A 26,651-nucleotide genomic window follows, 5' to 3' on the forward strand; every position below is an offset into this window, starting at 1 on the left:
CAACAGCAGGGTTTCATGTGCAAGCACTAGGCAGGTTTAGAATGCTATTAACCCATAGATTAATCCCATATCTCCAGGAGTCCAGGTTAATAGCATTTTTTCCATATTACATGGTCCCTTTAAGGTATATGTGGGCAGGAGAATCATATAATATTGCATAGTAGATATAGAGATGATGAACGAAAAATCTTCCTGTACATCAGTAAAATAGTGAATTGTAAATGTCTATGCTAAAATTGCTACTATAAAAATAAGATAAGAGGACAAGCGGGGGGGGAGGATATTCGACATGAAATAGCACAGAAAAGACAAAAAACACACAAAGAGAAATGGAACCAAAAAAAGAAGTGACTCCCACGTCTCAATTTACTGTTGTTAGAGCGGTTGTTAGAATGACTTTCAAAGTAACTGTTCACTAGTACCACAAAGTAGTAAGTGCCGTAATGGTGGCTGGTGGAGGGAAGTCGGTTTTCATCAGTGACCTCTTTTTTTCTTGGAACACATATAATTGCAGTCTTTTTTTTTTAATAGAGGAAATGGCTTTTTACCGAGAACACAGGTACAACACCGGGAAGATAGAAAAACATAGACCTTAAGTTTTACGTAGCCGTAGAGTTTTGTTAGGCAGATGCCAATAACAAGATCTCACCTTTAAGCATATGTTCAGTATACGGCACATTCCGTTTAGCGCAGCACATTGCCGGTTTGTTGCTCTTCAATGTCTTCTGCACCTAATTGCTCTCCGAATGCTTTTTTTTTCAAGAAAAACAGAAATCCCTTTGACCTTTCTGAGGAGGAGGCATTTCCCTTGAGATGCCCCTACTGTATGGGATACATCATCATGGCAGACACAATTAGATTCCGGTTTAATTACAGCTTAATTATGTAATCACCATCACCTTTAAAAGAGGAGCCGGCAAAGAGCGGAGCAAGACAACAAGTGAATTCCGGGTGTAATGCGAGCGCTCACCCCATGGATTCGAGAGAGTGTTGACAACAAAGTCAATTAACTGCGGAGAGACAGATGTCACGGACACAATACAGACAGACACATGGCATATTTATTTGAAGTCGGTGAGTCAGCCTAGTGCTCATTACCGAGCTACTCCATCAGCCCCGGAGATGGCGCATTGATTACGGATGATAATTAGATTGTATTTTTACAACATGTATTCATCTTGGCATAAAAAGTAAATGTTTTTGCGTCCTTTCATTTCATTGCAATCCAGATTCCCCCATGCAGAGAGTAATTGCTCAGTTCATTATGAGATACCTGGTTATCAAACTAAAATGCAGTCCGTCAGCCCCATAACCGGTGGTCACACTAACCACAGTACAATGTAGGGGACTGTACCCCACGAAAACGCATTTATTATTATTAGAATGTGTTAATTCGTTTGGAAAACATTCTTTACCCTCTTTACCATTCTTTATGCTCTACCTCAGCATATCAGACTCTCCCCTACCGTGAAAAGCTTCAAGAGGAACCTCAAGACCCACCTCTTCCACCAAGCCTACAACCTACAATAGCCCTCAGTCCAGTACACCACTGCGCTACCTGCTCTGTCCTCACCTATTGTACCATCACCCATTCCCTGTAGACTGTGATCCCTCGCGGGCAGGGTCCTGTCTCCTCCTATACCAGTCTGTTTTGTACTGTTAATGATTGTTGTATGTATACCCTCTTTCACTTGTAAAGAGCCATGGAATAAATGGCGCTATAATAATTAATAATAATAATAATAATACACTTGTACCGCCCCGTGCTCGGCAGCCGAGCCGCTCGGATCCGGACCTTCAGTGGGTGGCTCGAGGGTCTCTGGACCCGGGGGTCTCGTGGTCACTTCAACTAAAAGAGGGGTTGCGGTTTGGGGACGTAGATGTACGGCCGGAGCCGTGTTAAGTTCGTGACGCCACCCACTGGATGTGGTGAAGGTGGACACCACCGCTGAAGTTACGAGGCACCCGGGGGAGATGTTCGTCAGCAAGTTGTTAACCCCTCCGTGGGCAGGGATGGTGGCCCCGGGACCCATTGGGAGTGTTTGGCGGTGCAGGGAGATGGGCGACCGGAGGGTGCTGTTGTACTCACTATTAGTAAACACACGAGTCTCTGGTAAACCAAGGTGATGGTGGTCGGTGCCCGCAGTCGGCTGTAGTCTGGTCCCCCACCCGACTGGTGGTCTCTGTCTTTCTCCCGCACCTTTGTTAGATGGTGGACTGCCTGTGCTTGCAACTTCAGGAGTCCGCTCCCGGCTTGTGGTTGCCTAAGGAGCCCTTTGCCTGCAGACGCTGGCCTGTGGGATCTCTGAGCCGTGGCGGTGGCTGCTTATCCCCCTCGTTGGGCTGCTAACTTCAGTCGGGACTTTGAGTGGGACAGGACCTCTAGTCCTGGCCGCAATCAGTTAATTAGCTAGCCCCCAGTAGCTTCTGGACCTAGCTGCAGGGTCTGAGTAGTCCCATTTTGTGCTCCGTTTTCCGAGTCGGTTCTCCGGGTCCAAAAAAAAAGAAAAAGTTCAGCTCACCGAGTTGCTGTTCACCGCTATCTGTATGGACCCAGCGCATGGAAGGCTTGGCTGCCAAATATACGATATAGGAAAAAGAAGTCCAGCGCAGTCCTCAGAGTGTAGATATTAAAATCATCGGCGTTTATTCAAGAAAATCCAATAAAAAGATAATGTACAAAGCGGTCAGCAGAAAAATACAAGGGATTACAGGTTATAGGGACTCCATCGGTTCGATGGGGTCGCTATAACCTGTAATCCCTTGTATTTTTCTGCTGACCGCTTTGTACATTATCTTTTTATTGGATTTTCTTGAATAAACGCCGATGATTTTAAAATCTACACTCTGAGGACTGTGCTGGACTTCTTTTTCCTATATGGTTCTCCGGGTCGGTACAGGCGGGCTACAACCCTGTCCCGGTCCACCTCGGTTCCTCCGAGCCGTCTTCCCGTCTCCTGCAGATGGAGACCGCCGTCTGCCTCCTAGCCAAAGGTACCAGGGCTCCTACCCCGGAACCTGCTCAAATTGGGTTCTCTCCTCTGCTGGAGCTGCACACAGCTCCAGCCCACACACCTCTCCAACTTGAACTCTAGACTTGTTCTGTTTACTTTCCCGCCTCAGGCTCTCTGAACTTCTCGGTGGGCATCTTCCAACCGCCTGGTTCCGCCCCCTGGTGTGTCCATCAAGCCCTGAGGGGAGTGACTAGGGTTTAAATGTTTGGCTGTATGTTACCTATGAGGAACAGGTGTAATGCAGGGCCCTATTTGTGACTACCTGGCCCGGCCAGAGCGTCACACCCTCCTATCCTATTTAGGTGCGTGGTGCACACTTGATGTGACCGCACGGTTTAGTTTACTGTCATACCTTCTTATTATTCGTGTATCTCAATCTCCATCTACCATGGCAGGAGCAACAAGAAGGCAGCAGTCTAAAAGTGCACCAATCACCAGAATTTCCGTATTTAACCCAAAACCAGTGCTATATTGGCACTATCAGGCTGATTCTATACATACCTGTAGGGGTCAGCTTGGATGTTTAGGTTTTCAAATCCAAGAAAGTAAAGTTTATAAAATCAGCAGCTTCTTGAGTGACAGCAGCTGAGGATCAGATAATATCTGGGGGGTATTCGTAGTTATCCCCTCCCCCTGTTAGAATTAGCATAAGTATTATACAATCGATTCACTTTTTCACTTGCAGGACCTGTGTGAGGTCATACCCATGTGACCAGAAGGGGCGGGTTCTCGGCCAACGGAAAAATGTTGCTTCGTGGTATCAGCTTTGTTGGCTGAGGCCCCACCCCTTCTGGTCACATGGGTATGACCTCACCACAGGTCCTAAATCGATTGTGTAATACTTATGTTAATTCTAACAGAGGGAGGGGATAACTATGAATATATTATCTGATCCTCAGCTGCTGTCACTCAAGAAGCTTATGATTTTATAAATTTTACTTTCTTGGGTTTCAAAACCTAAACATCCGAGCTGACCACTACAGGTATGTATAGAATCAGCCTGATAGTGCCAGTATAGCACTGACTTTAGGTTATTTACAAAAATCCTGGTAATTGGTTCCCTTTAACATGCCCAGGCCAAAGAATCTAATGCACTAACAGGATGCAGCAGAACCCCTTAATAAATGGAGTCTATGTAACGGGGTGCCAGGGGCGCCTCGGGGGTTGTAGTCATGGCCCCTTTTTCTCTCGGGCTTACCCCTGGCTCCACCGTCACTATCGGGACAGGAGATGTCTTGGTGGGGCAGAGTGTGGTGGTGCAAATGTTGTCCGTCGTACAAACACTTTCCAGGCATGATTCGGTGCAAACAAAAGGCATTCTTTATTACACAGTTCTTCACACAACCGGCAGTTACAGATGGCTTCACGCTTCCTTTAGCTGGGGGGGAAAACCTGTCCTGACGTCTCCTCCAGTGGGGATGTGCCCGGCTAATCCGCTTCACCTGGCTCCCACTATGGCTACCCACAGACCGGACCCACACCGGTCTGCTTCGCACTTGAGGTTCCGCCTTCTCCTCTTCTCTCCGGCTTTCCTATACACCCAGCTCCCACACTCTGCCCCTTCTCTGCTTCTTCTCTCCCGTCCCGGACACAACTGCCTGCTAGTTCTACTTTTTCCTTCTCAACTCTCCTTCTCCCTCCCCTTTCTGCTGCCGGCTCCTCCTTTCCTCTGCCCTGTTTCTGTGGTGACAGCCGTCCCACCCGGCCACTAGGGGATCCCCTAAAACAGTAAAAGCATTTAACAATAAAACATTTTTATTAAATCACATTAACATTCCGGGGAAACTGCACCTCCTTGTAAGGGGTCTGCCCACCCCTTACATCTACATGGGTGCAAAACACTAATGGAGCAACCACTCACAAACTACCAATACATGGAAGTGATGATTGGTGATAAAATTGCACACAAAATAGACTTGTATGGGGCACCATTCTCACATGTAGGTGCACAGTGTCTGGCAAGACAAGAAAGCCACGGACCCACTTGGGGGGAGGGGCGACATGACCAAGGGGGAGGTAGGGAGTGATGGGTTAATAGGGACAGTGGTATATGCCTAATATGGCTTTGGGGGATGGTTTTAGCCGGGGAGGAAGAGGAGGAGCAGGGAAAGGGTTAGCTGGGAGAGGAAGGAGTTACCTCCTCTTCTGTTTCCGGACGCCGAACGATCTGCACGTGCACCTCCATGGCAGATCTTCAGGAGCTCCAGCGTCTGATTCAGGCGGCGGTCGCAGCGCATGGGCCCCTGGCAGTGCAGACCCACATCAGGGCTGCCGGGGTTAACCCGTCGGCGCTTGCCCCTCGTCCCCCCAGCAGCGGCGGGCGCCAGTCGCGGCCCCCCCGCAGGTATTCCCCGGGCGCGGGGGGGGCGAGGAGGAGATGTAAGAGCCCCTCCAGGGACCCTCCGCAGAGTGCAGCGCAGCAGCAGCGTCTGGCTGCTGCAGAGGCCGGCGGGAGGAATCTTCGTTCCAGCCGCGGCGGTCGGGAGGTGGGAGTGGCCAGCACGGGGCCTGCTTCCGGTCCCGGCCTCCGGGCTGGAGTTACTGAGACTGCAGCGGCTCCAGGCCGGGAGCGCGCTCGGCGCAGGAGAGAGGCCAGCAGATCCCCCTGCAGTCGGCGGGGGGACCGCGGGGCTGCACGTGGCGGTAGGTCCGGCGCCGGGGGGGGGTCTGCGGTGCCTGACCCCGGTGCGGCTGAGAGAAGGAGTGACGGCGGGAGCCCTGCGGCAACCGCCGGGTCACTCAGTACCGCTGTGCAGCCCCCGGATGTGGCAGTCTCCCGTGGGAGCGGGAGGACTCGGCGGATGGAGGCCTGCAATAGCCCAGGAGGGCCAGAGGCGACGTCGGCTGAGATCCGGAGCCGGGCGTCTGGTCGTCCGGGCCCAGAGGCCCCTTGCAGTCGGCAGGGGGGCGGGCGCAAGAGGTCGAGGCCCGGGGTGCCGGCGCGGGGGACAGGACGGTCTCCTGGGTTGTCACCCCGGGGCAAGAGATGGAGCGGGGATGACTCTGCCCACGCGGCGGCCCTGTCTGGCGGCCGTGGTGGGGGGGGTGCTGCGGCGGCGCCCCCCGGATGTCGGATGGAAGATGAGGCCAGCGGCGAGGAGGGGGAAGAGGCTTTCGGTTCGGAGGAGTCGGATGGACGACAGACGGAGGACAGCGAGGCGGCGGTCTCGGGAGACGCCGAGCGGCGGTCGGGTGAGACGGCCGCGGAGGCGGCAGGGGCTGCGCTGGCGGGGGGCTTCGGGGGGGGGGCGGCTGCGGCTACGGCAGCGCCCGCTGGTTTCGCAGTGTGGAGTCAATTGTTGGGGCTGTTGCAGGGGCTGGCGGCGGCTTCGGGAGCGGGGGGGGAGGGGGCCCAGGCGCCGGTGGCGGCGTGGGTGGGTGCAGCCGGTTTAGGGGCCTCGGCGGCGACGGGGGGTGACGGAGCGGGTGCGAGTAGAGGGGGGGGCGAAGGGGGGAGTGAGACGGGGGGGGGAAAGGAGAAGGAAAAGGAGAAGGAAAAGGAGAAGGAAAAGGAGAAGGAGGATGAGGTGGTGCGCTTAGATGATAGGGCTAAAAGCGAAGTTTATGTTTGTTTTGAGGGCCCGCTGGGGGCCCATTTAAAGAAGGAGGTGCGGGAAAAAATTTGGAAAGGGGAATATGTGGAGATATTTCTCTGCTTCCCCTGGAGAAATTTAATTTGGATAGGGTTAAGCCGAGTGATTCCAAAAAAGGAGAAGGACGAGGAGGAAAAGCGCCGTTATAGGCTTATTCCTCGGACTTTTGCCAACTGGCTACAGGCATTTGCGATTTTGGCGAGCGTGGTCGGGGAGAAGGAGCCGGAGCATTGTTCGGCTTTGTTCGGCTACATGGATGCGATAGGGGAGGCTTATCGAGTTTATGGCGGACTGGCGTGGCTGCGCTACGACGAGCAATTTAGGCAGCGGAAGGCATTGCGGCCAGATATGCGTTGGGACCATAAGGATATTTCCTTATGGATGCGATTGATGTCGGCACCGGCTCAGCCCTTTCGGGGGGGCGCCGGGGGTTCGGGGGGGGCCGGGTCCCCGGCAAGTTTCAAGAAAGGTTTGTGTTGGCAGTACAATGAAGGGCAGTGCAGGTTTGGAGCGGCGTGCCGTTTTAAGCATGAATGCTCCGGATGTGGGGGGGGACATAGCTTGTCCAAATGTTTTAAAAAAGGAAAAGGAAAGGCTGGTGATGGGGCTGGTAAGAGGGACGACGCCGGTGAAGGTAGAAGTGATGGTTCCGTTTTTAAATAGGTATCCGGACAAGGAGGCGGCGGCGTTGTTAAGTTCTGGTTTTTCGGATGGTTTTCATATTCCGTCGGTTGTTAATGCATCGGTTCCGCCGTATCGTAATTTGCGTTCCGCTCGGGATCACCCGGAAGTGGTGGATGAGAAGCTGGAAAGGGAGGTGGCTTTGGGCAGGATGGGCGGCCCTTATGTCGCCCCGCCGTGCGGGAATTTGGTGGTGTCACCGTTGGGGGTGGTACCAAAGAAGGAGCGGAATAAATTTCGGCTGATTCATCATTTGTCTTACCCGGAAGGGTTATCGGTGAATGATGGCATTGCGCCGGAGTTGTCGGCGGTATATTATGTGTCGTTCGATAAGGCGTTGGACCTGGTTAGGGCGGCGGGGCGGGGTGCATTGATGGCAAAGGCGGATGTGGAAGCAGCGTTTCGGTTGTTACCGGTTCATCCAGATAGTCAGCATTTGTTGGGTTGCTGGTGGGATGGCAGTTATTATGTTGATCGTTGTTTGCCAATGGGCTGTTCCATTTCGTGTTCGTACTTTGAGGCATTTAGTTCGTTTGTTGAGTGGGTGGTTCGGGACGTGTCCGGGCTTACGTCCATCATTCATTACTTGGATGATTTCCTGTGTGTCGGGCCGGCGGGTTCGATGGTTTGTGCGGGTTTGCTATTTGCGTTGCAAAAAGTTGCGGCCAGTTTCGGGATTCCTTTGGCGCCGGATAAGACGGAAGGCCCGGCGCCGGTGATGTGTTTTCTGGGAATTGAAATTGACACCATTGCTATGGAATGCAGGTTGCCGGCGGAGAAGGTCCGTGATTTGAGGTCCGCAGTGTCAGGGGTAAAAGCGGCGAAGAAGGTGCGGCTTAAGGCGGTGCAGTCTTTGCTTGGAAAATTGAATTTTGCTTGCAGAATTGTGCCAATGGGGAGAGTGTTTGCGAGGCGTTTGGCGACGGCGACGGCCGGGGTACGGTTGCCGGCGCATTTTGTGCGGATCACAAAGGCGATCAGGGACGATTTGGAAGTATGGGATCAATTTTTGCAGCATTTCAACGGCCGGACGCTGGTGATGGAGAGGGTGGCGTCTAACGGGGCGTTGCAGCTGTTTACGGATGCGGCGGGGTCGGCCGGGTTTGGGGCTGTCTTCAGAGGTCATTGGTGTGTCGGGCAGTGGCCACAGGCGTGGCGGGAGAGCGGCTTGGTTAGGAATTTGGCTCTGTTAGAGCTATTCCCCATTGTAGTGGCAGTGGAGCTATGGGGGTCGCACTTTGCCGGAAGGAAAGTGTGTTTTCATTGTGATAACCAGGCGGTGGTGCACGCGATTAACAACTTGTCTGCTAAGTCGGAGCCGGTGGTGGTGTATTTGCGGCATTTAGTGTTGAGATGTCTGCAGTTGAATGTGCAGGTAGTGGCAAGGCACGTTCCGGGTGTTGACAACGAGGTGGCTGATGCTTTGTCTCGTTTTCAGTTCAGCAGGTTTCGGGCGCTGTTGCCGTGGGCGGACGAAGTTGGAGTGGAGTGCCCCGAGGATTTGTGGCATCTGGTGAGGCGGTGATCTCAGACTTGATTCGGAACTCGGTGACCGAGGTGACTTGGTGCCGGTATGATAAGGTGTGGGCTGAATGGGAGGAGTTGTTGCGTCTGATGTTTGGTGGGGAAAGCGTGGATTACTTGGTGGCTTTGTTGTCATTGGTGAGTACGGATTTTTCAGCCGGGCGATCGGCATCGGCTGTGGCACATCGGGTGTCGGCAGTGGCATTTTGGTTAAAAATGAGAGGGGAGCGTGATGTTTCACAGGATTTTCGGGTTCGTCAGGCTTTGCGGGGCTTTCGCCGTGGCGTACGGGAGAGGGACAAGAGGCGCCCTGTATCGTTTGGTTTGTTGAGACGGATGGTGGGTGGCCTGAGCGGCATTTGTGAGTCTGTGTACGAGACGGTTCTATTTACAACGGCTTTCGGTCTCGCTTTTTATGGGGCGTTCCGGATAGGCGAGCTGGTGAGCCCGTCCAGGGTGACGGGTGGTGGTTTGATGTTTGAGGACGTGCAAGTGAGCAGTAGTCAGGTGGAGTGCCGGATTCGCCGGTCAAAAATGGATCAGCTGGGCCGTGGTAGATTGGTGGTGTTATATGCGGTTCCAGGAGAGGAATTGTGCCCTGTGCGTTTAGTCGAGAGATTTATGGCCGTGAGGGGAGGCTTACCTGGCCCGTTGTTGCGGCATTTGAATGGGTCGTTTTTGTCGAGGTTTCAGTTTGTGGCGGTGCTGCGGCTAAGTCTACGTAACGCGGGGGAGCGCCCGGAGGAATTCGGGTCGCATTCATTCCGAATTGGTGCAGCAACGGAGGCAGCCCGTTGGGGGCTTGGAGATGAGGTGGTAAAGCGTATTGGTAGATGGGAATCTTCTTGTTTTCGGCGGTATGTGAGACCGCAGTTGTTGTAGCATCATGGGACTTTGGTTACGTGCGGAAGGTTTGAGGAAAGGGGTGTTTTTTGATGTGTTGGTGGTTGTGCTGTTATTGGTTTTGATATTTTCGTTTTGTTTTATTTGTTATAGGGAAGTGCCTGATCTGGATCTTGGGGCACTCCTTCGTATTTTGGGGTGCCCGTCGGGCGGAGGTCCGCCCGAATGGTCGACAGCTGGGTTTGGATCGTGTGCAGGCGACTGTTCGATGGATCGGAGTTCGGGGCATGGAGTGGGGCAGGGTGGTCCCGGAATTTCGTTTCCATTGTAAAGTTGAGCGGCCCCCGGATGTGCTGGTATTGCATGTGGGGGGTAATGATCTTGGTGCCAGGGCGTCGCGGGATTTGATCCGAGACATAAAGATTGATTTACTGCAGTTGTGGAAGCGGTATCCTGGTTTGCTGGTCGTATGGTCTGACATAGTGACCAGGTTGGCATGGAGAGGGGCTCGGTCGGTGGAGAAGGTTAATAAGGCCAGGGCCCAGGTGAATAGGGTAGTGGCTAGGTTTGTGACCAGGAATGGTGGGATTGTGGTACGGCACAGGGATTTGGAGCCGGCTGATTGGCGATTTCGGAGGGGTGATGGTGTGCACCTCAACGAGGTCGGTCTGGATTTATGGGCGTTGGGTCTGCAGGATGGTGTGGAGCGTGCTTTTGGTGTGTGGCGGGTCCAGGCCACGTAAGGTGTCACGTGGTCTGTCCTGTGGCGGTGGGGGTAGGTCTGGTCCAGAGGTTTGGAAGTGATTGGTGGCTGGACCGGGAGTCATTGTCTTGGTATGGTGGCTCTCGGTTTCCGGGATGTGGCAGGCACGGGGTTCTGCCAAAGTGTGGGGGTCAATCCGTGGGTGATTGGCACCTCGTCTCTGGGTCGGTGTGTTGCGGCCGGGGACAGGGGGAGTAGTAGTAGTGGACTGGGCCTACCCCGGGGGGTATTGTAAATGTTATTGTCTATTGTTACCGTTATGTGGTTGTTTTGGGTCGCCCGTTGGACGGCGTCCCTAAGGTACTAGTCTGTAAAACAATAGGCAATAAAAAGGCTGCTGTGGCCATTTGAACCAAGTCGCATGCAGTCCGTGTGTTTAATTTTAGAGGATAAGGGGGTTTGGTTACACAGACATCATGACCGGAGAATCCTCCCTCAGCTGGTCAAGAAAGCCACGGACCCACTTGGGGGGAGGGGCGACATGACCAAGGGGGAGGTAGGGAGTGATGGGTTAATAGGGACAGTGGTATATGCCTAATATGGCTTTGGGGGATGGTTTTAGCCGGGGAGGAAGAGGAGGAGCAGGGAAAGGGTTAGCTGGGAGAGGAAGGAGTTACCTCCTCTTCTGTTTCCGGACGCCGAACGATCCCCGCCCACCCTCCCTTTGTGTTGTCATGTGGGAGATGTTTTTGGGTAATTGGGATACCTTTTGTCACAGTAGCGGTGGGGGTAGGTCTGGTCCAGAGGTTTGGAAGTGATTGGTGGCTGGACCGGGAGTCATTGTCTTGGTATGGTGGCTCTCGGTTTCCGGGATGTGGCAGGCACGGGGTTCTGCCAAAGTGTGGGGGTCAATCCGTGGGTGATTGGCACCTCGTCTCTGGGTCGGTGTGTTGCGGCCGGGGACAGGGGGAGTAGTAGTAGTGGACTGGGCCTACCCCGGGGGGTATTGTAAATGTTATTGTCTATTGTTACCGTTATGTGGTTGTTTTGGGTCGCCCGTTGGACGGCGTCCCTAAGGTACTAGTCTGTAAAACAATAGGCAATAAAAAGGCTGCTGTGGCCATTTGAACCAAGTCGCATGCAGTCCGTGTGTTTAATTTTAGAGGATAAGGGGGTTTGGTTACACAGACATCATGACCGGAGAATCCTCCCTCAGCTGGTCATGAGGACCCTTGACGTTTGGGTTGTGAGCTTGTGTATTTTGGCCAAAATATTTACCAATACCGCATATATATATATATATTTTATATACATTTTTCTGCACATTATATTTTTATACAGGATGCAGCCAGGCCCTTTAATGTAGACCTTGTAAACTAGGGTCTCCGTTCCTGTATGGTGCACTTCAAGAGAAGAAGAAAAAAATCCAGCTCCTGCAGTAGTAGTATATAATGGCATTCCGGACTTCTTATATTAAAAACATTTTTTTTATTTCAACCATTAAAAAAACATAAGCATCGCTGACCTACGTGTTTAGAGAAGTTTCCGCTTACTCATGATCACCCACTTACCAAACTGCCCAGTGTATTATTATATAGAAGCACAGGTAAGTGTCACAAGTGTGTCACGAGTGACAGACAGTCATGTGGTTTGTGGCCGTAGAAGGTCACAATGTTTGGCTGCGTAAAATGCTCCCTGACTGTCCATTGTTCCTGCTGTCGGTATTCATTGGTATAGGTAGTTTTCTGGCTGGATTAACCTCTCTACCTTTTGGAACCAGCAGGAGCTCAACTTCCACCCAGCTGCTGATTATCAGTATTGGCGCTTATATAGCTCTTCCTTCCTTGGACTGTGCTGTTGATATTTTCAGTTCTTTCAAACTGAGGTTGCAAGCAGGTGGCTTGTACTCCTCTGTGGTATCGTTGTTGTACTCCTACCTGAGTTGTAGATAAGTAGTTCATGCTTTTTTCCCTGTGTGCCCCCTTGTGTCTTCTATAGTTGTTTAGTGGTGTTCATAAAGAGCTCATCCCATCTGTTTTCTATTTAGGGCCCAGCACTGGGATACCTAGGGTCAGGTATCTAGCTCGGCGCATTGATGCAGAACCTATCTGGGGTGGTGAGGGACCCCAGGGACCATCACTAGGTTCAGTCATGGGTCACCATCTTCCCTTTCCCTAGACACAGGGTTTCTCTTCCCTTGTCTTTTGTTGTGCTCTTGGTACTTCCCTGTACCTAGCATGACAGTAAATCTGTAAATAAGGGAAATGTAATATACAGTATGCATGTAGCTGAACATTAGGCCCTCAAAGTCAATGTTATGAGTGATCCTTGACATACCAGTCTGACACTGAATACAGGACATAAGGCCGCTTTACACGCTGCTACATCGCTCAAGCGATCTTGTTGGGGTCATGGAATTTGTGACCCGCATGAGCGATTTTGAATCGTCGCAAAAACGGTCAAAATCGCTCATCGGTGACATGCCCCTCTATTCTCGAATATCACTGCTGCTCGGTGTACGAAGTAGTTTGTTGTTCCCGTAGCAGCACACATCGCTATGTGTGACACCGCAGGAACGATGAACCTCACCTTACCGGCGGCCGCCCGCAATGAGGAAGGAAGCAGGTGGGAGGGATGTTACGTCCCGCTCATCTCCGCCACTCCGCTTCTATTGGGCGGCGGTTCGGTGACGCTGCTGTGACGTCGCTGTGACGCTGAACGAACCACCCCCTTAGAAAGGAGGCGGTTCGCCGGTCACAGCAACATCGCTAGGCAGGTAAGTAGTGTGACGGGTCCGCGCGATGTTGTGCGCTACGGGCAGCGTTTTTCCCGTGTCGCACAACCGATGGGGGTCGGGTACGCACGCTAGCGATATCGGTCACGATATCTCAGCGTGTGAAGCGGCCTATAGTCTGTATGCGCCATGAGTAGCGCCATAATATACTGTATAATCTGTGAAATTTTCCTATCTTGCTTGCATTTTTTTTAAACTTTTCTGCAACAGAGAATAAAAAAAGTAAGAAATAATCCCGAGCCAATGTATTAGAAACTAACATTGATCTCAGCGTATAAAACGGTCAAAGATATAACTTTTGTGGATACCTAAAGGGTTAATTTACGGCTCACAGCCTCATTACATGGTGCTCCTTGCCATGCCTTAGGACCACATACCTTAATGGTATCGTAAACACGATGGTGTCCTCGGCTGGGAGATTCATGAATCAGCCTGGATGTGAAATCAATAATCACCAGTAACAGGCACATATCACGGTAACAGTATATATCGTAAACTTAACTGTTTAGTCACTATAATTGTATTACTTCAGCACAGCTTTTTAGATAAAGTGAAGTTCATACAGCAAATAACGTATATATAAGGCACAAATATGCTTTAAAGGGGTTGTCTACTTTATATTTATTTTTTTATTTATTTTTTTTATTTTTTTTTTAATAAATGTGTTGTGGACGTGATTTGGGGGCACGCACTAATATATGGATATTACAGGTTCTCCTCCTGCATTTCTTATTGCCAACTTTCTCGCAAACTCAGTCAATTTTGGTGAGATTTGAGGACATTTTTATTAATCCTCGTCGTGATGCCTATAAAAAAAAAAGGAGAGGCCTAAATGGAAATGCAAGATTTGTCCAATGAAGACATAAGGGGCGGCTGCTTGTTTCCCGTTTCGCCTGCTTTCCTTGATCCTCGTTTTAATACTTTGGCTCCTTGTTTGCTAAACCCTGCCATTCCTCTCAAGGAAGTAATGCTGCTCTGTAGCAGAAGTGATCGGATCAGTCAAAACTAGGCTACCTCTCTCTAAGTACCCCATAGCAGCCAATTGTGTAAACCCTTCACGACCGAGGATGTACCGATATGTCCTAAATTATAAAGGGTGTCATGGGGTCCTTCTCCAGTATCACACAATCAACAGAGCGAGAGATAAGTGCAAAATCAAAAAAACATTTATTCCAAGCAAAATCAGATGGGCCATAAAATAATCCACCACACAGAGGGTAAAATAGTCCAGTAATGGCATAAATGTCCCAGAAATGAGTCACAATCCTCCAGCAGTCCTTTTCCAGGGAAATTGGGGTTTCTCACAGTCTCTCTTGCGTGTCAGCTTCTCCCTCAGAGGATCAATCTTAAGGGGGTGTTACACGCAGCAATATTGCTAGCGATATCGCTGGTGAAGGCACCCGCCCCCATCGTTTGTGCGTCACGAGCGAATCGCTGCCCGTGGCGCACAAAATCGTTAGGAGCCGTCACACCTACTTACTTGCCTAGCGATGTCGCTGTGTCCGCCAAACGCGTCCTTTCTAAGGGGGCGGTTCGTTCGGCGTGACAGCGGCGTCCCTAAACGGCCTCCCAATAGAAGCGGAGGGGCACAGATGAGCGGGACGTAACATCCCACCCACCTCCTTCCTTCCTCATTGCCGGCGGCCGCAGGTAAACTGTAGTTTGTCGCTCCCGAGGCGTCACACGTAGCGATTTGTGCTGCCTCGGGATCGACGAACAACCTGCATGCACAGCAATCAATGATTTTTTTAAAAGGAACGACGTGTCAACAATGGATGATAAGGTGAGTATTTTCCATCGTTAACGGTCGTTCGTTGTTGTCACACGCAACGACGTCGCTAACGATGCCGGATGTGCGTCATGGAATCCGTGACCCCGGTGATATATCGTTAGGTGCAATGGGGCCTTAACTCATTCTCTCTTGTCTTTCTCAGCCAGAATGAAAAATCCCCCAGGTAAGCAGAGAGTTTAGGTGGATCCCAAACCCCCTCCTGCAGACCTAGGGACAAAAGCTCGGCAGTGGGTGATGAACCTGCATTCAGGACAATGTACACGCAAGGAATATATAGAATGGACAGAGCACCACGCCTACTATACGAACCTACACAAAATTATACACAACCCCCCCATATTCCACCATCACAAAAGGGTAATCACTGGCATGTTCAGAAAGCCCAATCTATCAAAATATAAAGTCAATAAATCGAATTGGAAAACAGCGTAGCGGCAAAAAGATTCCAAACTCCAAAATTACGTTCTTTGGTCATTGCAAAATTTGCACAAAATGCAGTAACAGGCGATCAAAACATAGCATCTGTACAAAAATAGTAATGCTAAAAACATCAGCTCGAGACGCAAAAAATAAGCCATGTCTGAGGCCCATATCCCGAAAAATGAGAACGCTAAGGGCTGCAGAAAATGGCACAAAAAGTGCACCACTTTTTTTGGACAAACGTCTGAATTTTTTTAACCCCTTAGATAAAAGTAAACCTATACATTTTTGGAATCTACGAACTCATACCGACCTGAGACATCACACTCATGCATCGGTTTTACCATATAGTGAACACTGAATAAAATACCCCCAAAACAATCGTGCAATCGCACGTTTTTTGCCATTTTACGCACTTGGAATTGTTTGCCATCTTCCAGTACACCATGTGGTAAAAATTATAGTTTCACTTAAAAGTACAACTCGTCCCGCAAAAAACAAGACCTGATATGGCAAGGTTGACGGAAAAATAAAAAAGTTATGGCTTTCGGGAGAAGGGGCACAAAAAACAAAAATGAAAAATAGAAAATTACCCCAGGGGTGAAGGGGGGTAATAATGATCCAATAACTTTGGGTTCGTAAAAATTTGTTTCATCAGGGAAATTCTTTTAGAAAAGTTGATAAATAAATTATTGGATGTTGCTCATTCTTTCCTAGCATTTAAAGTATCCGATCCTATATATAAATGCGAAATTGCAATCATTAAAGCCTATAATGAAACATCATACCATCACTGGGCAAGATCTTCAAAACAGTTTGTCGGATTTTTGATGCCTTTCATCTGATTTACCTCAATTGCTTCTCTTAGAGCCACATATAAGTGATTCAAGACACAGGAGGTGATTGCGTGCTAAGTGCATTTATGATGACGAGTGGATCATGAGAGGATAAAAGAGCTCCATTAATTTTGCTATTCAGTTTCTGCCAGTAGTATGGACCTTGGACTTCTTCCTCTGTTGGATTCTCTATTTCTGTGCCTTGAGATTTATTAACTCTAGCAGTCATATAAACTCTTGGCATGATCCAATGTGTGGCCATGATGCATGGACAACGTTAATCCATGCCATTCTGTAGTTGATATTATTAGAGAACGTCGAATCTTTTGAAAATTGAATCAATCAAGTTTGACAATTTTTTCCACAAAATTTGATTAGTAGCAAATCGGTACACCATGAAACACAACACTGTAATGCCTCCAATTTCCATGAAAAGACATATCTAATGCTCTGAGGTCTCCTTGGTCTGTAGCCAACTCCTTTCAAGCTTTTTTAAAAATATAAAATAAACTGCTATACTGGCGCTATGATGCTGATTCTATACATACCTTTAGTTGTGAGATCGGATGTATAGTTTCTGAAATACAGGCTAGTAAAGTTTGTGAAATGCACTGTTATCTGTTTGATAGGTGCTGCAGAATATCTAATAGGTGGGTCGGGTTTTGCTAGCTATTCCCACCCCTGTCTGCTGCCTGTCCTTCATCTCCCTGTCTCTATTATTACAGGGGGAGGAAGGACTTTTAAAAATTGATCCAAAAATAACCATTTTTGATCATGCAGACCATTTTGTGCAGAAGACTGACTCATACCAATAGTGTCGCTGCCAGAGGTAACATCATTCTGTTGGGACTAAGATGATCAATGTTCCATAACACATTCAGAGGTACAGTTGGGCCCCTGTATATTATATATATAGGATGACATATAATGATTTTGTACAACTGACAGATCCCACACAGTCATAATACATGGTCTGCAAAAATCTTTACACACAAGTGAACTAGTTCAGAAGTCTTATTGACCCATGGTGACTATCTATGTAGGAGAAAAGTTGAGTGACTGTGACTATCTAGTACTATTGAAAAGTTGAGTGGTCGACCTCTAACAGAAATAACTTCTCTGATCCCAACATTTAAGTTTCCATGTCAGGATAATACTGATATGAGAGGATCATTTTGAATATATATGCGGCTTTATCAAAAGATGGCTGTTTCACACTTTAATGGCTCTTTAGAAAAAGATACAGCAGCACATTTTTTGCAGCTAAATCTCTGTTACTGTGGATAATACAACTAAGTCCCTGTCTATTTGTTGCTGTCATCTTTCCAGTGTCAGTAAAAGTCATGGGTTGATTTTGAGCTTAGAATGTTTAACTCTGAGCTTTTGTGGAAAATGCTGACACCAGTGAGGTCACTAATTCCATGCGTTCTGTGGCACAAGATAAAAGAGGCGAATTTATGCCCTTTAAAGCTGTCTGAGAAATATTACTTTTTTATTAGTATTTTCATGGATACTGAGCCTGGGAGATTGGAGAAAGAATATCAGGCTTAAAATGGAATGAACAGACCCATAAAGGCACGGAAGAAGAAATAAAATCTGAAAACACAGAGTAGAATAAAAGCTAAACATGTAAGGTCAGTAGAATAAGAGCTGGCACAGCTATATGGAAAATTACAAAATGCGGAAATAAAAATGTTTTCCTCGAATAAAATGCAGACTTTTCTAATGATTAATTGTAAATCATAAAATTAGATTCTATAGATTAGAAAAAAAAAAGTTGACATTGCAGCTTTCACTTGTGTAATAAAATTATTATTATTATTATTTATTATTATTAAGACTGACTAATAATAAGATTAAATATTGATAACCATAATTATTATTATGGTTATCAATATTATTATTATTATTATTATTATTATTATTATTATTTTCAATAATAATAAAAATGATAATAATATTAATAAATATTAATAACCATAATAAATATTGATAACCATAATAATTATGGTTATCAATATTTAATCTTGTTATTATTAGTCTTATTATTATTAATAATAATAATAATATTAAGAATAAGACTAAAAATAAAAAGATTAAATATTGATAGCCATAATTCTTATTATGGTTATCAATATTTCTTAATAATAATAATAATAATAATAAATATTGATAACCATAATAATAATAATAATAAAAAAAAATAAGAAAAAGAAGACTAAGAAGAAGAATATTTTTTTTATTTCTATTACTCCAGCATATTCTATTGCACTTTACGTTTGAGGCTGAACTGCAATACCATACACAGTCTATAAGCAAAGGTGGCGATGTTAATGGAAAAATAATACCTACTCCTGAATATCTCTTTGCTATATAGTTGCTTGGTATAATAGGTCACTTGATGATATGACCAAATATTACTTAGTCGATCTACATAAGTTTGAATTATGCGGATTTGCTCGAGTTAGGCCAACAAATTTGTTTTGCATTACTGGTTGTGGATCGATTGTGTATTTTATGCTTTGAGGTCTCTGCTGAACCCTGAGTATAGGAGGAACACATTTTTAAAAAATATATAAATACATACAGCATATAACACAAAATATATATATACTCACCCCGCTTTTACCTGTCTCCAGAGGCATACATAGAAATCATAGGGCCCCAAATAAAAAGTTCTATTTGCCCCGCCCCCCCCAGGAAATATTTTGCAGGGTCACATCTCAACTTTTATAAAAAGTGGAGGGGACAGGTATTGGGACATGTACACAGTAATTATGCCCCTTTTAAAACCCTTATGCCCCTTAGTGTTGTTATCCACAATATCCTTTCATGGCCATTGTAGACTATGATACTTCCAAAAATGCCCCCACCCACGCACACAGAGTATGATATCCCCTCAGCAAATCCTCTTCCCAGAATTTCATCCAACAGTCCTCTCATGTACAATATGATACCCCCATAGTGCCAACAAAAAAGTATATCCCCACATCATGATGTCCCTAAAGAGCCTCCCCACAGAGTTATATTACTATAGTTACCACACATATAGTATCATGGCTCCCACTCAGTGTGATGGCCCCTATTTCACATCCCCCAACACAGGGTACCATGGCCCTCACAGCTGTTGACATAGTATGATGGCCCATCATTATGATGTTCCCACAGCTCTCACTTAGTGTGATGCCCCCACAACCCCTCCACTGTCAATGTGTGACAACACGATCTAAGTAGTTAACAGGCATGGGTGGAACTCCGATCCACCTGCGCCCGTTAGCTTCACATATCTAATGATCAGATTAGCTGACATGTACAGAGAAAGATGTGAGCTCAGCTCTTAAGTTTGCATCAAAGTCAGGAATACGAACAAGGACATACAGTACATCCTTGGTTGTGAAGGGGTTAAATACACCTTCTCACCTACTTATTTTCTGTCTATCTCCAGCCTTCCCTCTCTTTGATAGCTCTGGCCTCGTAGAGCCCAAGAAATCCAGAAATAGATGGAAAACAAGAATATGTGAAGATCCAGTTAAGTGTTTGGCGGCAACATGATGTACCAGTGCTTAGTGCTGGCTCACAGAGTCCTTTTAACCTGCAGTGATCAGAGCAAGCTCTGGTTGCTGCAATTACAGGCATATTTTACACCTATACAGAGTTGGAGCCAATAAATCACAAAGTAAAATTTAAAAAAATGATACAAATTATATTAACATATATGCACAGAAGACAAACAGTACATAAAAAAATCAAAGTGCATGGTGCAGAAAACAAACTAATTATAGTACCATAAGTTAAAAAATACTAAGGGGGAGATGAAACAATCTTTCCAATGGGATGTGCATAGACACTGTGCTGTATGTGTATAGTTAAAAGTAAAGCATTCCTATAAACAGTCAATAGAGCACAGTTCCATCAAAGCACTTAAGGCCCTGTCACACACAGAGATAAATCTTTGGCAGATCTGTGGTTACAGTGAAATCATGGACATATTGTTCCATTTGTACACAGCCACAAAGCTGGCACTGATTGTCCACAATTTCCCTGCAACCACAGATCTGCCGCAGATTTATCTCTGTGTGTGACAGGGCCTTTACCCATGATATACCCTGTTGACAGGTGGTACTATTGCAACCCCTACGCGCGTTTTGTGTGGGCTTCCTCGAGGGTCACAATTTGAAGAACAGATTTTGTTCCACATTTTGACCCAATTAGTGTTTTATTTTCCAAGGTAGAACATGAGCGCTGAACACAAAGACTAGTCTAACACGGTCAGGCATGGCGCGAGTAGTCTAAACATTGGACAATATTTGTTCTTTATATAGCGGATCCAAATAAGTACACTCTTGAGTATAAATTAAGGTGTTTGCCTCTCTCTGTTGAGGTTGGTTGTGATGTGATAGGAATACTGTCCTTTCCTCAGGCACGGACTCTCTACAGAAGTGTTGCCGACCTTTCGTAATACTTCTAACATTATAAACAATAAAGTGGCTCTGTGATTCATCGTCCTATGAATTGTAATATTTAGATTTCATTGATATATTACATGCCACCTTTTAGAAGCCACTAGGGACCAGGCACTATAATTTATGACTTTTTTTAAGCTTTACAATCTAAATGCTTTTCAACCTTTCCATTTGAGACAGCTTTGAAAAACGGAATATGCACCTTATTTGCAAAGAAATTAAATGAAATGCAACCTTTCCTGTTAACATTGTTATATTTAATTAGCCAGGCTGCTATATTTATCTCAAAACTGACCTTTAAAGAGGCATAGCTACTTTAATTACTGGCGTAAACACATAAATCCACTTTTGGCGAGCGGCGTATGTCTTTTCTCGACAACTTTCATGAATAAAGCTCTCTGTACGAGTTCGGAGAAAAGTGGACACAAGCATCTGGTCTCAAAGCGTAAGCGCCTGGTCTAACATCATTTCTCTTTAATTACAGGCCCCGAGGCTCAAAATCTGATAAGCCAAGACATGTGTATAATTCCAGACACATATATGTATTAAATTCTGAAATTAATATTTTGATAATGCCAGTGCATTATAAAATCATTGAAATGGTTCACTTCTCTTCTGGTTATGATTTTCGAGCTTAACTCTTTCACTCCTAGATTTTTTTTTGTTTTTACACTATCATATTTATTTTGTATGTTTTTTTCATTCCACAATTTAATTGCTGCAGCGATTTAAAAATATTAAATTAAATAAACCAAGAATAATAAACAAAATATGCCCCAGGGTAACATACAATGATGACCCGATGAGTGTGCACAACTACTCCGAAGCAACATATGACAATGGTAGGACAAGGAGTATACATGCCAGAATTTTTTTTAAGAAAATAGCTATTTTATTATATATAGGTATAGTTATTTATATACCAAGTACATATAATAATTAGTAAAGAAAATGGAAGGCAAAATAACAGATACTAAATCCAATATCCAGACAGAATTAGTTTCAGCATATGAATGACCACTGCATAGTGTGGTGTAAGGGGTCAGACTGGAATGATGGAACAAATTCTACACAAATATATCGGGCACACGTATGTGGTCATTTGTAGATGGTGCTATTGTACAATAACCCTTTGAGAAAGTTACATGCCAGATCGGCGAAACGCGCGTCGGGTACCTGACAGCAGCAATTCAGTTTTCCTGTAGCCCTTCTAGTCATTAAATTGGTATGTAATATTTTAAACAATACTTTTGCCTCAGCACCACTGAGGGAACTGTTCTATCTTGGGCCACTTGGATCTCTAATAGCTTATTGTGGGAGGTCTTTTTTTTATTTATCATATACCCTGCTTATAATCCTCATATTTTCATAGTGTATGGATATATTTTGTCACTATTGCACCTTATGCTATTTATCTACATATTACCACATATATTTTATTATATGTATTTGATATATAAATAAAAACTATATTCTTAAAAAAACAAATTCTGGCATGTATACTCCTTGTCCTCCTATTTTGATATTATCAGCGATTAAAAGTAGTAATTCTGCCTTTTTTTCCTCTTTTCGGTGTTCATTTTACAGATTAATTACTTTTATGTTTTGGTAGCAAAATAGGTAGTACTGGCAAAGGTGGTCCTATCCAGTAACAGTAAAAATCTAGAAACCTGATACACAAAAGAGTGGTATAAAATAGTTTTAATTTTATTAATACTGAAAATATTAAAATGTTCATAAACAAGGAAGGATCGTAGCAAGAAAAAGTCAAGATATAGAAATATATAGTGTAAATGATGGACACCTATAAGAGTATTCTGTAGCCCGCTTTTCCAAGAGTACCAAGATAGCAGCCATGGGAACCTTGAGCAGACCCCTGACTTCCTTTGTAACCCTTCGGCACCCTGCAATCATGTCTTGGTTGCTCCGTTTGAATGTCAGTCACTGAATGATAGCAGTATCTAAATAATTAAATAGATGTAATTGGCACTAACGCCGGGTCACTTTTCTTAAAGGTTGATGCCGGCTGTGTAACACAGATGCAATGGTAGACTGCCGGAGTGTGCCATATGTGGATTCGGCTCAGTTCCTGAGTATGCTTCACACCCACGGACCCTAGCACAACATATTCAGAACTGTAACCATAACCTCTTGCCAATAGTGTGTTCTTCTGTTATCTACATATACACATGTTTGCTTTCTTTGTAATCCTGCTAGAAATGATAATGAGATGACTACTGATAAGATACAGACATGGTAATTGTAAAAAATCAAAGCAAATTAAGAAAAAAAATTAAAATAGAAGAAATCTTGAATTGAAGCAATTAGGTGCCTTTTGGTTGCCAGACATCTAACCTCTATAAGTGCCAATGATCTTGCTATATTTGAAGTGACCTTCAAGGGCAGCATGTATCAGGGCCTGGCTGAACTATTGGAGCCATTTTTGTATGAAACGATTCAGCATTTCAGAAAAAAATTATAGTGAGAAGATTCGGCAAGCTCTTTCCACTGGGTATTGACAGGTGTCTTAATATGGGAGGGACCTGTCAATCAACTGAAGTGGTGCTGGGAGAAGCATCGAATCATAGAATGGTAGAGTTGGAAGGGACCTCCAGGGCCATCGGGTCCAACCCCCCTGTGAGTACAGGCTTTCCTAAATCATCCCAGCTATATGTTTATCCAGCTTCTGCTTGAAGATTTCCATTGATGGAGAGCTCACTACATCCCGTAGTAGCCTGTTCCACTCTTGGACTGCCCTCACTGCCTCCTGTGGTGGCCTGTTCCACTCTCTGACAGCCCTCACTGCCTCCTGTGGTAACCTGTTTCACTCCCTGACCGCCCTCACTGTCAGAAAGTTTTTCCTAATGTCTAATCTGAATCTCCTTCCTTTAAGTTTCCTCCAATTGCTTCTTGTACTTCCTTGTGCTAATGAGAATAGGGTGGTTCCCTCTGCACTGTGTCTCTGGCGTTGGTCTTGTCTGGCTCTCTAAAACGCTGGAACGTTTCAAAGAAAACTATCCATTGCTGCAATCGCACAGCATGGGTCTGATTAATGTTTGGGCATCATGAATCAGCTGACAGGCTACCTTAAAACAATCTTCGCAAATAATAATAATATAATTTAGTTTTTTTGGTTTCATATCATTAACATACTTTTTTTCTTTTTGTTTTTTTTTCCAGATCGGTTTCTTATTGGTGGCACCACATCCAGTCCCTTGTCTACTGCAGTGCATCTCTTGTCCCTGGCACGTTTTTGGAGGCGTCTCATAGCTGTACCTGTACTCTCCAGCATCCCAACTGCCAGGAAAACATTCCATGCATCCAAGGACCTGGACCCTTGTGTTCCCTCTGCTCAACAATTCACCCTGCCCAGTGTGCCAGTTGCAACCCTGGATACACATTAATAGCTCAAGGCCTGTGTGTGCCTTCAGTGCCTGAGTCCTCAGAACCTTACCTTGGGACAGAAGGCACTTTGCAGGACTTAGAAGTGAAATACTTGCTTCTTAAACGGGATGGTCGCTTAAGAGCTCCAGCTTTCTTTATATCTGGAGATTTGCGGCTTGGCATGTGGTTTCAAATGGGTGGCAGGAAGCGTATGCTCCTGACCTGCAAAAGCAACAAACACTGGCCCAGGCAGCTGCATCTACTTCTAGGACTGTCAATGCGTCTCTGTCTTGCCGGAAATGGCACAAGAGACCCCCAAGTAACCGTTTATGTGAATCCATTTGGAGGGAGCCACTCAGAAAGCTGGTTGCTGCCTGCAGGAGAGCAAGGTTATCCAAGTTGGGAGAAAACTTGGGACATGGAGGGAGGAGACCGTTGCCAGAATTGGACTTTGATACTAGGCCACCGCTGGCGGTCATTTTTTGAAACCGTTCACTTTTACATGAGAAGCAATCCTTTGGAAGAAGAAGAAGAAGGAGAGGAGGATTCAGCAGAATGGACTGACAGACAGACTTTGGATGATAAATTAGAAGATCCTGAGTATGTTCGTATTGATGGTCTTCATGCCTTTGGTTACAGTGTACCCTTTGACCCAGAAGCCATCAGGGGCTTAGCGCAGCAAATTGACCAACCTGGGTCCAGAGAAATAGCATTGCTTGAAATGCAAGAGCTGAGGAAGCGAGTGAATTTCTTATCACCTCCAGGTGCCCGTAAATTGGATCTATTTAGCTGCCTGCTGCGACATCGGCTGAAGATGAGCAGCAACGAGGTGGGAAGAATACAAGCCCAACTTGCTTTATTCAGCCCTCAACTTCCCAATGGCTCTACATATGAGACAACAAAGCTTTGCAGCTAAAGGTTCCACTTGGATTTTTTTTTTTGCTCCTTCGATATATATGGCCCATCAAGTTACCGTATGGACAATGTCTTCCTTTTGAGAAGTCAATTCTGGAAACCACATCTGTATTCTCTGGGTCTGCCATCTCATGTTATTTTGAAAAAGTAAAAAAAAAGTTACTACAAATTGTTAACTGTAAAAAAAAAAAAAAAAGGAAGTCAAGAAAAAATATTCAACTACGACCCTAGTGAAAACTACAAATTGAATGATGTCCAGTGGCTTGATGAATTCTGGTGTGTGGAGCTCAGTAGGGCAAGCTGTGATAGTTCACCAAGATGACAAAACTCTAGAGAATATCACAGCCAAAGCCATATTCCGATGGACCAACAAATGAAAAACATCTTGATTCCCCTACGTCTATGGATATCGAAGACCACTTATGGATTTACAGTTTATCAAGATGGCCCAAACATAAAAAATCACATAAAAAGAACACAAAAAATGTAGTATAAGGATTTTTTTATTTTCGAAAAGTGTCAAATGTAAATGTATATGACCTACTCAGAAAGAAAGTAAAAATTCTGGGTACATATATACCTTACTGTTAGTGTAACCTAACAGTACAACTATCTCCTAAAAAGCCTTATTACTGTCACCAGTGACATTTACAAGAGTGTGCTTCGTCTGGTACAAAAGGGGGTTAATGGAGCCTAGTCATTCATTATAAAGGTCATAAATTTGCAAAAACTGACAAAAAAAGCACAAGAAAATATAAGACTTTTCAGTGACCATTGTGTGTTGATGTTTTGAATAAGTACACAATCTGAGCGTGTCTGTGTGGACACAAGGTTTAGTGTGTGATTATGAATATCCAGGTCTTATCGTGTGTATGGGCTTAAGACAACACAAGAAGGGAGCATTGTAGTCCCCGAAGCAATTTAGTGATATTTAATTTGTATGTAGACCTGGTAATGAATGCAGATTTGTACCGGTGGAACAGAGGCCCATTGAGTGACTCTCAAGAATACAGCCTATGTTAAAAATAAGTGTCTGAAGCCTAGAAAAGAGAAAATATGGTCAAGAGAAGCCAGTATTGGCATATAGTAAATACATTCTATCAATGGACGCAGGTTGAACTAATTATGCACTGTTGAGCATGACAAAAGATTATTGGTTATTTTCTAAGCCATTCGGCACGTAAAGTCCTTTTTTTGTTTGAATGTGCCATAAGGTGATTTATAAGCTACCTGTGGCCATGTGTTTTCAAATATTTGTATCTCAAACAGGGCTCAATAAAGAAAAGGAAGCTTTGTAGGCCTTTATGTTGTCCAATTGACATTTCCCACTCGCTACTAGTCATTAATGAATTAGGGCATTTAGGGAAGTTCTTGGTGCATTTTTTAATCCATAGTTGTAGTCATTTTTTCTTAAGAAGGTCTATATTTCTACACACCAGAGTGTCTAATGATTTATGAACATACAGTTTATATTATATTGAGAAGTGTTGTCGACACAAGAGTAGCCTAATTTGCTAAGATGGATTTATTTCAACCATATATACAGTAGCCTTGAATGGTGCCAACTAAAAGATTATTCAGGATTAATTAAGGATCCATTTCCACAGACCTACTCCAATGACCACCGATTGGTAAACTGTTATTCATTGGCGGGTGTCTAATAGCCTGTTTACACAGGAAGATCAAAAT

At 45.5% G+C, this 26,651-nt stretch overlaps 1 protein-coding gene across 1 annotated transcript in view; it reads left to right on the forward strand.

Moving 5' to 3' along the window:
* BRINP2 (BMP/retinoic acid inducible neural specific 2) overlaps positions 1 to 26,255 on the forward strand; it is a 482,664-nt gene extending 456,409 nt beyond the window's left edge. The window contains exon 8 of the mRNA XM_075320160.1: positions 23,844 to 26,255. Within this exon, the coding sequence (XP_075176275.1) occupies positions 23,844 to 24,963 (1,120 nt within the window). The 3' untranslated portion in view covers positions 24,964 to 26,255. The remainder of the gene's footprint in view (positions 1 to 23,843) is intronic.
* Positions 26,256 to 26,651: the final 396 nt, after the last annotated feature.

Source organism: Anomaloglossus baeobatrachus, chromosome 8, assembly GCF_048569485.1.
Source record: "Anomaloglossus baeobatrachus isolate aAnoBae1 chromosome 8, aAnoBae1.hap1, whole genome shotgun sequence".
NCBI lineage: Eukaryota > Metazoa > Chordata > Amphibia > Anura > Aromobatidae > Anomaloglossus > Anomaloglossus baeobatrachus.